The sequence below is a fragment of the Drosophila gunungcola genome, unplaced genomic scaffold, assembly GCF_025200985.1.
Source record: "Drosophila gunungcola strain Sukarami unplaced genomic scaffold, Dgunungcola_SK_2 000117F, whole genome shotgun sequence".
NCBI lineage: Eukaryota > Metazoa > Arthropoda > Insecta > Diptera > Drosophilidae > Drosophila > Drosophila gunungcola.
Genome location: NW_026453278.1, coordinates 83,092 through 94,153, shown reverse-complemented (window position 1 = coordinate 94,153; position 11,062 = coordinate 83,092). Strand labels below are relative to the sequence as shown.

Here is an 11,062-nt window from a genome sequence, read left to right as displayed (position 1 = left end):
CAAACTGACTTTCAGTATTTACCAGGGATGAAAGACTCTACTTATTTCAAGCTTAATTTGGGTCTGGTTTTATGAACTTTTAATAATATTATATTATAAAACATAAAAATATTTGTTTTAAAAACAACAAATATAAGAAAGAGTTTTTGCTTAAATCTGGAGTTACTTGAGTTAACCAAATACTATCCAAACTTAGCAACACAATATTAAAAATTAATTTCTGATAAAAATGTTATATACATGTGCTTACAATAAAAATTAATAACAATATTAATATTATTATAATATTATTAGTTACATAGTTGTTATATAAACCAACTTGACATTTCTAAACCAAAGATAAAAACATCGCAAAGAATTAAAACAGTGGCATAAACTTTGTTAATTTTTTCCTAGAATGTTATTTTATGGTAATGGAATTTGGAGTATTTGGATGAAATAACTACAAAACCTAAATAACATTAATGGCGTAATTGTTCTACACGGTACTTGTAGAATTTCAAAAATAATAATACAAATGAATTACTAAATTGATTTAAACTGGTTTGCACAGTTAACTTAACTTTTTCTTGATCAGCTTTCGAATTGATCTAACCGTTTTCGTATAGCTGATATGTGATCGTAAAATGTTCACAAAAAAACCGAAAATTATTTATATAAATTTTATGAAAGGTATTTAACTGTTTGGCTATTTTCAAGCTAGCATTTCCCCAAACGATAATTGTCAGCCCTGGCCCAAGCCGTTGTCCGTTGTCACAGCAACCATCGATAGTGTTTGCCTTGGCAACGGTATTTCAAAGACCGAAAACAAAACAGAACGAAGAAGGCCTCTGATCTTTGCGAATTAATGAGAATAAAAAGGAATTAAAGGAGGAAGTCATGCAGCAGGGAAAGGACATGAGGCGCACAGGAGTTTATCGCGTGAGTGGGAATATAGGGGATCTGCAGTTGGAACTGAAGCTGCGGCACATCAGCGAATGGCTGCCGGTGCCCAAGTTCGAGTACGTGGGTGCTCTGTCCGCCAGCGGACATGGTGACCACCAGGACCATTATCCCAGATCGGAGGGGGAAATCTGGCAGGATTGCTTAATCCACGTTCCACAAGGTGTTGACTCCTATGGTGGGGCAAATCGCTTGGGCTACTACTGCAGTTATTACAATTTGGGAATTGGCAATGCCGGAAATGCTGGGAATTTTGGAAATAAAATGATAAGGCGAAGGAGTCCCATTTCCCAGGCGAGAGAGAGAGACGAAGAGGGAGTCGTGGATGCAGAGGATCCCGATCCCGATCCCGATCCCGCTCCCCTTACCGATTCTGAGACGCAAAGTAATCCCTCGTGGAGCATCTTCAGCGAAAACAGTCGCCCTGGCGGCGATCTCTTCTACGAACGAAATAAGGAGCTCTGCAATGGTGGCATGGCAACCATACGCATATCCTGGCAGCAAAAGCACTTCAGTCGGGCCGAACTGGAACGCCATAAGCCCGATCCCGGAGGATGTGCATCGAAACTCCAGCGCCGCTATCACAATTGGGCCCTGGAAACTCTGGAGCTGCAGCAGCAATATCTGCGGAAACTGGAGAACCAGGAGAACGGGGATTCGGAACCCGTAACCCGAGTGCGTCGCAGGGTGCGTAAATCGAAGTGCAGGCAGAGATCGGCAGTGTCTTTGGTCCCTCTGGGCACCGTTACCCATGCCCTGTCCTCCGCCAACATGTCAGATGTCTCGCAACACGGTGATCCCAACTTTGCGGCCAGAACTTGTCTTATTCACACGGTGGTAGACGGCGATGCGGAGGACATAATGCCGGAGGAAGCTAGAAATCTGCATAAGAAAGGCTACCAACTAATGTACATCTATGCCAAACTGCAGCAGGACACTCTGTTGGTGAGCCTGCAGTATGATCCGGATCAGGGTCTGCTGTATGTGTACCCCGATTTCAGTGGCTCTGCCCAGGATCTGGACTATGTGCTGCGGATCGAGCGGAATAACGACTGTCGGCAGTTGTATGCCTATGGTTTCGAGAATGCCACGCCACTGGAGGTGCTAAAAGAGGATCTATTTCTGGAGCAGGAGCAGGATGCAGAGCTGGAAGATGATAATTTCGAGGAGGAGCTGCCCGAGGAAGCCACCGCACTGGAGATCTTGGAGTACTATCACGAGCGGCGGGCAGCGTCCAGCGAAAGGCGTAACCTGCTGCAATTTGAGATGCCGCCGAAGAGAATGAGGAGGGTGTCCCTGCTGCTGGAACTGCAGGAGGCGCAGCACTTCGAGAACCCCAACATCCATGTGAGGTACTACCTGAAACCACCGTCAAATACCCTGTGGGAAGCTGCGCCCGGCGAGGATCCCATGCAGGGAGCCACGGCCACCTGCAGGAATGCCGGCGACTGGAGGACTGCCCACCTGGGACACTGCTGGCAGGTAACGCTGCTCTGCGAGGAGCAGCACCAGCCCGCTGACCTCCTGCATCTCTACTTCGAGGTGGTCAGCATCGATGGCTGGCAAAGGGAGCGGTGCGAGGGCTATGCCCACTATGCCATCTCGCTGACATCCCCGTCGAGCTGCGATTCCATGCGGCTGCAGTGCGTCCGACCGCTGGGCAACTGGCTGGATGCCCTCAATCGCTACTTCATTGGCGGTCGTCAGCTCTTCGACTTTGTGACCTACTTCGATGTGCATGAACAGTACGACCTGCACTCCCGCATGGATGTCAATGCGGGTGCCGAGATGGCCATGACCACGACCGGTTCTCTGCTGCTCCGGCTGCAGAAGCTTCAGCAGCGGCATGTCGAGCCCTCCAGTCAGCTGCACTTCCATCTGGATCTGGGGGATAGCAGCGATGACAACAGCGATGAGGGGGACAAGTCCGGCTCGAATGCGGATACATCCAGGGCAACCACTTTGGACGAGGTGATGGCCGCCTATGTGGAGGCCAGGGAGCGGATCGAGTCGCTGCTAGAGGCCCGTTGATCGCACCCAAGGGTAGCCCTCATATCATCAGCATTTCCACAAATTTATTTGCATACTTCCGAGGTAGGATGGCAGCTTTTTCATAAGCTAATGAAGCAAAGGTGCTTTGAGTACTCAAATTAGTAATCCCCATTCACTTAAGGGGGCTATACAAGTGTAATACTTTTTTAGAAACATATATTTTTGTTGTCTTATTTGATAGTTTGCACTTTCAAAAAAATATCCCATGAAAGCTGCAAAATCTTATATTAAATATATTTAAAAGATCGCTGGAAAATGCTCTTAACTTTAATACCCCTTTTGAATGTTTTGGTTTCAGCTACCTCATTCGGCCATAAAAATGTCTGTACTTTCTAAAAAAAAATTTTGATTTTGATATTATTCTTTGCATACATCTAGGCTGATATTAAAACCTAATACGCGGTAAAAAGAAATAAGTGATTATTATTATATTAATTTTACTTTTTAAAAATATTAATTTTCTTTAGTTTAATTAAATAATATATTAGCTTAAGCTGGACTAACTTAAGTTATTAAAAATCAACTTTTGGTTATGAAACCCAGATTTTTCATATACTTTTTACTATACTTTCTTTATTGCAACTGCAGCTGGCGCATGTCAATGAGCGCAATAGAAATCGGGACTCGATAAGTGGGGACCAACAGAGGCGAGTGATAAGCGGGTGATAAGCCGATTCGCTGGAGGCTAGCATCAACTAGCAACAGATGGTGCGGCCGCCACCTGAGATACACCCGATGACCCCTGACCCCGGCGTCGAAAAACACACACAGAGATGCCCGCACGAAGCTGGGCTATAAAAGCAGACCTGTGGGCGGCAGTAAGGCAACAGTCTTTAGGCATTGGATCCACTGGTGGGTGCATCTAGTCCGGAGCAGTTGAAGTCGAGTGTCCAGAAGGGAGAGTAGAGAAATCAGGATGAAGTTCGCCATCGCATTGCTGGCCCTTGTGGGCGTGGTCGCTGCGAGCAGCTTGCACCAGAAGTACGAGGTCAAGATCGCTGACAAGGCCTTCCTCGAGAAACAGAAGTTCCTGTTCGAGATCGTCTACCGCGTGGAGGATCCGCTGGCCTTCGAGGAGTACATCAAGAAGGGCGAGAAGTTCTACTTCGAGGAGTCGCACTACACGGTGAGATAACTAGTTTGGGAGTACTTAGAGGGCAGTTTTGGGGCAATGGTAAAAAAAAGTAGTATACTACTTGTCATACTCAATCAAAATATTTTTCGCTTCTAGTTATTAAAAATATATATTTTTTTTAATATTTCATTTGATTATTTTCGAAATATATATTAATATCTGAAAACTAAATAAGTTTAAACCATATTAAACTTAAATATAATGTATTTAAAAGAAATGTGACCCATTTGAAATCTAATATTTTACACGTTTATTCAAATACCTGCATATTAACATTAATATTATGATTTGGTATATAATTTAAATATGAAATATAAAATTTGGGATTAAATAGTCCGATATTTTTTATTATGTCAGTGTACTAATATATACCACCTAGCTTAGGTACACCACCTAGCGTAGGTATACTTTATATTAAGTACAGATTTAATTTTTTTTTTAATGTCTGTCTCTACCACTGTCATTTATTTAAATTTATGAAAATGTTTAAAACGAATCAAACAAATAATGCAAATGAGGTGGAATAAGCTTACCTCAAAGATGCAATTGAAATCTGCTACTTTTAAACAGTTCCTAAAAATAGTTCAGTACCTAAATACCTAGCTCAGCATCTTTTCAAATTTGTATTATGTACAAAACAATGCTTAGGTACCAAAATAAGTGGCGACTACTAATTTTCCTACTATAAAATGGTATCTAAAAAAGTACCTAGGTACAAGTAAATAGCTTCTACCTTATATCGATTAGGCGCACCTTTTTAATCATAATTTCCACCTCTTCCAGCACTTCGACCTGTACATGAAAAAGTTCTTCGAGGCCTACAAGGCACATGCTCTGCTGCCCAAGGGCGAGTTCTTCGGCGCTTTGGTGAAGCACCATGCCAAGCAGGCCCGCGGTCTGTTCAACTTCTTCTACTACGCCAAGGACTGGGAGACATTCGCGACCAACGTGGCCTTTGCCCGCATGCACTTCAACGAGGGCATGTTCGTCTACGCCCTGACCCTGGCCGTCATCCATCGCGACGATTTCCATGGACTGATGCTGCCCGCCGTGCACGAGATCTTCCCGCAGTTCTTCTTCAACAGCAAGTTCGTGTTCGAGGCCGAGAAGTTCGACTACGAGATGTGGATGAAGACGAGTCTGTACGAGAAGGAGTACCTGGATGTGTACCACAAGACGGGCAGTCACGGCTTCGGAAACATGTACCAGTCCTCGGACTACACGTACATCAAGGACTTCAAGACGTGGCAGTGGTGGAAGCTGATGGGTCTGGGCGAGCACTTCTACAGCGAGGACAAGTACATTCTGCGCGAGAACATCTACGAGTTCAACCAGGAGGGCAAGTGGCTGGCGATGATGAAGGACGTGAAAAAGTTCTACATGCCGGTGGACTACTCCCGCGACCTGCACCACTACAACGAGGAGTCGCAGCTGTCCTACTTCACCGAGGACCTGGGATGGAACGCCTACTGGTACTACCTGAACATGGACTACTCCTTCTTCCTGGACGGCAGCACGTTCGGCCTGAAGAACGACCGTCGCGGCGAGTGGTGGCTGTACAATGTGCACCAGCTGCTCAGCAGGTACTACATGGAGCGTCTGTCGCACGGACTTGGCGAGATCCCGCAGTTCTCGTGGTACCACCAGATCGAGATGGGCTACGATCCCCAGATGGTCTACTACAACGGCATTGGGTTCAGTGCCCGCAAGAACTACTACGAGATGGAGACGTACGGCAACTTCGAGATGCTGGACAAGATCACCGGCTTCCTGGGTCGCATCCGAAACATCATCGCAATGGGATACTACAAGACGGCCGATGGCCAGACGATCGATCTGCGCAAACCCGAGTCCATCGAGTTCATTGGCAACCTGATGCAGGGCAACATCGACACCCTGGACAACATGTTCTTCCAGTTCTGGTACATGCTCGCCCACATGTACTTCGCCGACACCGACTACCAGCAGATGGAGGTCTACCCCAATGTGATGCTCAACTTCGAGACAATGATGAGGGACCCCATGTTCTACATGTTCTACAAGTCGATTGCCGAGGTCTACTTCCAGTTCATGCACCACCTGCCCAAGTACACCAAGGAGCAGCTGCTGCTGCCGGGCGTTACATTGAAGCATGTGGAGATCAGCGAGCTGACCACTTACTTCGATCTGGTTGACTTTGATGTGAGCAACATGCTGAACGACAAGATGGTCTTCCACGAGGGTCAGTTCGTGTGGGACAAGTCCCTGTTCGCCCGTCAGATGCGTCTGAACCACAAGCCCTTCAGCTACACCTACACCATTGAGTCCGACAAGGTCGAGAAGGTGGTGATTCGCGCCTTCTTGGGCCCCAAATACGATGAGTTCGGCAGGACGATCTCGCTGGCCGACAATCGCATGAACTTCATGGAGATCGATGAGTTCTACTACGAGCTGAAGGCCGGCAGCAACCTGATCAGCCGTCAGTCGAACGAGTTCACCTGGACCGTGAAGGACCGCACCACCTACACCGAACTGTATCGCTACGTGATGATGGCCTACGATGGCAAGTACGACTTCCCGCTGGACATCAGTGAGCCCCACTGCGGCTTCCCCGATCGCCTTGTTCTGCCCAAGGGCTGGAAGAGCGGCCTCCACATGCAGATGTTCTTCATGGTCCTGCCCTACGCGGCCCCGTCCCACGAGCAGTTCGCCACCTTTGACCAGACGCACTCGTGCGGCATTGGATCCGGTGCCCGCTACCTGGACGCCATGCCCTTCGGCTATCCCTTCGACCGCGAGGTCGACGAGTACGAGTTCTTCGTGCCCAACATGTACTTCAAGGATGTGACCATCTATCACACCGACTCCATGGACAAGTACGAGCAGTACAAGGGCTACTCCGACTACGGCCACTTCGACTACGCCTTCTTCAACGACTACTACACCAAGTACTTCAAGTTGTGAGTACTCGTACTCCATGCTCCATTCTCAACCAACCATTGAGCACATGAGCTCGGGTAAATAGTTTGTAAGCAGAGCAAAAAGTGAAATAAACTTTCAAAAAAAAAACAAAGAGATGGTGTATCTGTGATTTGACGACGGGGTCAGGGGTTTGGGTCAGGGGTCATCGGGTGCCATTCGGCTTATCATTTGGCTCCCCACATATCGATTTGAATTATTTGCCGAGTTCTTTGTTTCTTTGTCTTTAATTTTTGCACATGTTCTAAGTTGGCTTGCTTTCATCTAAAACCGGTACATTGAGATGAAGTTGCATAAGATCGATCTGATAATCGTTGGCATTTCTTTTAGCAAGCTTTAAATTTTCGCACACATGAGCAACATGGCGTATGAGTAATTTACATCCGATTAACATTGTATTTGTTAGCAGTTGGTTTTAGCATGGTGAATAGGACATTATATATAAAAAATGTTGTTTACCAGACGAGTAGATATAGACTGGTCTTTTTGATCCAATAAATAAAATTTCCTTGTGTATGTAATATATATAAAGTATACAGGATTTAATACATTATTTTCATGCTTTTAGGCTTTTAATAAGATAGTGATCTTTATGTTTAGAAATACCAAATCTTAATCTAAAATTAATTTAATATAAATTCAATTAACAAATTTAATTGAAAAACCCAAGGCCGGAACAGAAAATGAAAGTTTGTGCTGTTTTATTTACCCACTTAACTGTTCAATAAAGAAGTTTGGTCAACTTCTCGGCCATTTAAGCCACCGATTAAATATCTCGTTAATATTACCAATTAAAACCAATTTAGATTTTGATCGTTAGTTTAGCCATTTTATTTACTACTAATATCACTCAGTGTATATACATAGATTCGTTTGTGTCTTTTGTCGGGATTTGTGTGTGTGTTTTTGTTTTTGTTTTTTTTTTTTAGTTTTTGTGTTTTTTGTTTTGTGTGTGTGTGTGTTTTGTGTGTGTGTGTGTGGGGTAGATACATAACATATATCATTGTGTATAGGTATAATATCATATATAAAATTGTGCTCCGTATATAACACTAAAAAATGATAAAAAAAAATTTCGCTAGCTCTGTGATTTGCCTTGTTTACTCTTCATTTTGCCTGTTGGAGTTGCACTTAAAAAACTAAATACTTGCAGCTGGGGAAAGTCAGGGATCGGGAAACGGGTTTGGGGGTTGGGGTAGGTATTTTGTGTTTTCTTTTCTTGGAGGGGGGCATAAAGCTTATGCCGTGGGCAGATACAGACGGGAAGGCGTCGACAGGGGCACCTTAGGGGGCTGGTAATCGTAGCCATTTCCGTGCTCGTTTCCATTTCCGTTTCCGTTTCCGTTTCCGTAGGGAGACGAGTAGCTGTAGTCATCGCCACTCTGTCCACTGCCGCGCAGAGGTCCTTGATCGGAGCCCAAGTTCTGCTGCAGGAACTGGAAGCGGTTCTTGTTGCCCAACAGGCTGCTGGGATCCACGGTTTGACGCTGTCCAGCAGCGGCCAAAGGCTGGGGCCTAAAAAATAAATAATAATAAATAACATATTAGAATATATTGTTCTGAACATCTTTAGTTATTTTTGTATATTTTCAAACATATTTTCGAAGTAAAAATGATTGTTTTCTTTTATTTCCGATCCTTCTCAATTAAGAAAAATTACTAGAACAGGTTTCTAAAATATCCTTTTTTTTAATGTCTTTTTTTAATTAAACGATTTGTTTATACTATTTGGGTGAGAAAGTTGTTATATAATTATATTTTCATAATTCTAATTTATTGAAATTTTTTTTTAGATTTTATATTAATTTTATTTTCTTTCCTTTTAGTTTCTTTTCATGTAAACATTTTATAATGTTCTTAATAATGTTTTCGTTACTTTTCAGTTAAATTTGCTTTGAAAATTGTTGTGTTCGTAAGATACTCACTCGGGAATGTCCAGATCCAGCTCGGTGATGGGGTGGTAGCCGAACTCATCGGCGGTATACCGGGTCCTGTACCGCTTGCCATCGGCGCCAGTGAACGAGTAGGAACCGCTGACCACAAAGGTCTTGTCGTCCTTCAGCTTGCCCACGCTGCTCACTTCGATGCCGTTCTGGGTCTTCAATCTGTAAGTGATTGGGTTTTAAATTTAGTAAAAAGAATATAAATATAAATAAACAAAATACTTATTATCTCAATGATAACATAACTAGAATTTTATATAGAAGCCACACACGTTTCAATTTGGTTAAAATATTTTTAAAATATATCAATTCAACAACTTTTTAACTCTTAATTTAGCAAAAAGCGTTTTAAAAATCGTTAAGTTCAACTAATCCTGTAATCAGTAGTGATTGTATAATAAAGTATTCAGAACTTCTTAAGGATAACAACTATTGAAACCGTAACTAACATTATTTTATTAATATAATTTATTCATTATAAAAATAAATCCAAATAAATAATTTTGAAGGTTCCAATTGTGGATATAATTTTGTTTTTTCTTTTATGGCACTCTAAACAAGTCTTTTTTTGTCCAGAACTTTATTTACTACTTTCTTTTGGAATGTATGTATGGGATACTCACTCAAGCTTGAATTTCTTGCCGGAATTGTAGTTCTGGAGCGTCTCGGTCTTGGCCTTCATCACGTCGCCGCTGAAGTGCACCGCCGGCTTCTCGTCATCGATGTCCTCGGGCAGGGTGTAGATGTCGCTGGGGTTGTACTTAAAGAGGTCCAGATTGCGGTCTGTCAGGTGCTTGACATCGGCAGCCGCCAGAGCCGCGAAACCCAAAAGAATCAGCTGCAAGGGAGGGAAGAAAGATATATCTCTGGTTAGTACTCCATATCACTCCGATCACCCAACGTTTTTTAGATCTATTATGGACGTGTGCATCACAGGCATTTAACGCTTCAAATTGATTTAAATCTCGTATTCGTATTTTGCATTTCTTGCATTTCGCATTAGCGGACAATTAATCAAAGTCGCGCGCGATTCGCTGGCGTTTTTATTTTTATTTATTTATTTTTTTTTTTTTGGCTGTCGGTCGGTATAGCGTCGCATTGTCTCGTGATTCTCTCGATGTTTTTTCTTCATTTGCCGTGATTTATTTGATTTGGTTTCGGGCCGAGGCACTAATCATAATGGGTTCCAACCGTTTCGATATTTGTCATGCGTCTGTTTTGACGTTGATGAGCTGTGCAGTCGCTCAAGGTGATCCGATCGTTTTTGGATACGGACTTTTCCTTAAAGTGTGGCTCATTTATTTTACTTATTTAAATTTAAATCAAACCGTATTTATTTTTTCATTTATTTTAAAGGATTCATTCCCGAAACCTTGTTTTTTTATATTTTATATATTTTTTTAGGTTTTTTTATTTATTGTATATACTTTAAAGTATTTTTAAGTGATTCCCGAAACTTAGAAAGTAGTAGTTCTGAATTTAAAGTGATTTCTGAAGCCTTGAAATCCGTTTCAAATTAATTTTCAAAAGTATGGGTTTAGTTTTCAAATCTTCACATTATTTAAGGACATTTGTAACGCGCACTTTCACTTGACCCTTTTGCCATTGGGACACCACAAAAAAAATTTGAAAAATTTCTTAGACTGTTTTTGAGATTTGCTGTAGATGTTTTTGTGTTGGCACTTACAAAACTCTTCATTTTTGTGTGTTTGTGTGGCGAAAAAAAATTCGAAACGAGGACTATTATTTAGTTTATATTGTAGCGGCTCGGTTAGTTCCGATGCTCACAGATTCTAGCAAATAAATACAAACGATGCCACTTCTTGTTTCCTTATATATGGTATTATCTGCTGCGCCGGCAGCGACGTCGACAGAAATAGGAACCGGACAACGAACTGAACCTCTGCCGCTGCCGCCGCCTCTGCCGACGTCGACGTTAGCCACTTAGAATCGACAAAAAGCCAAAGTTTGTCAACGCTTAAGACCAACAGAGCAAAAAAAAAAAAAAATTTGGGGGCGGGGGAGGGGATTA

At 43.0% G+C, this 11,062-nt stretch overlaps 3 protein-coding genes across 3 annotated transcripts; 2 read left to right on the top strand and 1 right to left on the bottom strand.

The window, feature by feature from the left end:
- The first annotated feature begins 797 nt into the window (after window positions 1-797).
- LOC128265378 (tectonic-like complex member Mks1) lies at window positions 798-3,748 on the top strand. Its single transcript, XM_053001352.1, has 2 exons — window positions 798-3,036; window positions 3,583-3,748. Exon 1 carries the CDS (start codon window positions 880-882, stop codon window positions 2,971-2,973), a length of 2,094 nt encoding a protein of 697 aa, XP_052857312.1. The 5' UTR covers window positions 798-879; the 3' UTR covers window positions 2,974-3,036; window positions 3,583-3,748.
- A 77-nt stretch (window positions 3,749-3,825) lies between these two features.
- Window positions 3,826-7,181, top strand: LOC128265377 (larval serum protein 1 beta chain). The gene is made up of 2 exons (XM_053001351.1): window positions 3,826-4,120; window positions 4,913-7,181. Exons 1-2 carry the CDS (start codon window positions 3,911-3,913, stop codon window positions 7,070-7,072), a joined length of 2,370 nt encoding a protein of 789 aa, XP_052857311.1. The 5' UTR covers window positions 3,826-3,910; the 3' UTR covers window positions 7,073-7,181.
- A 713-nt stretch (window positions 7,182-7,894) lies between these two features.
- LOC128265381 (uncharacterized) lies at window positions 7,895-10,856 on the bottom strand. The gene is made up of 4 exons (XM_053001355.1): window positions 10,718-10,856; window positions 9,654-9,868; window positions 9,013-9,192; window positions 7,895-8,602 (listed from the first exon to the last, which is right to left on the bottom strand). Exons 1-4 carry the CDS (start codon window positions 10,727-10,729, stop codon window positions 8,326-8,328), a joined length of 684 nt encoding a protein of 227 aa, XP_052857315.1. The 5' UTR covers window positions 10,730-10,856; the 3' UTR covers window positions 7,895-8,325.
- Between the last annotated feature and the right edge of the window lie 206 nt (window positions 10,857-11,062).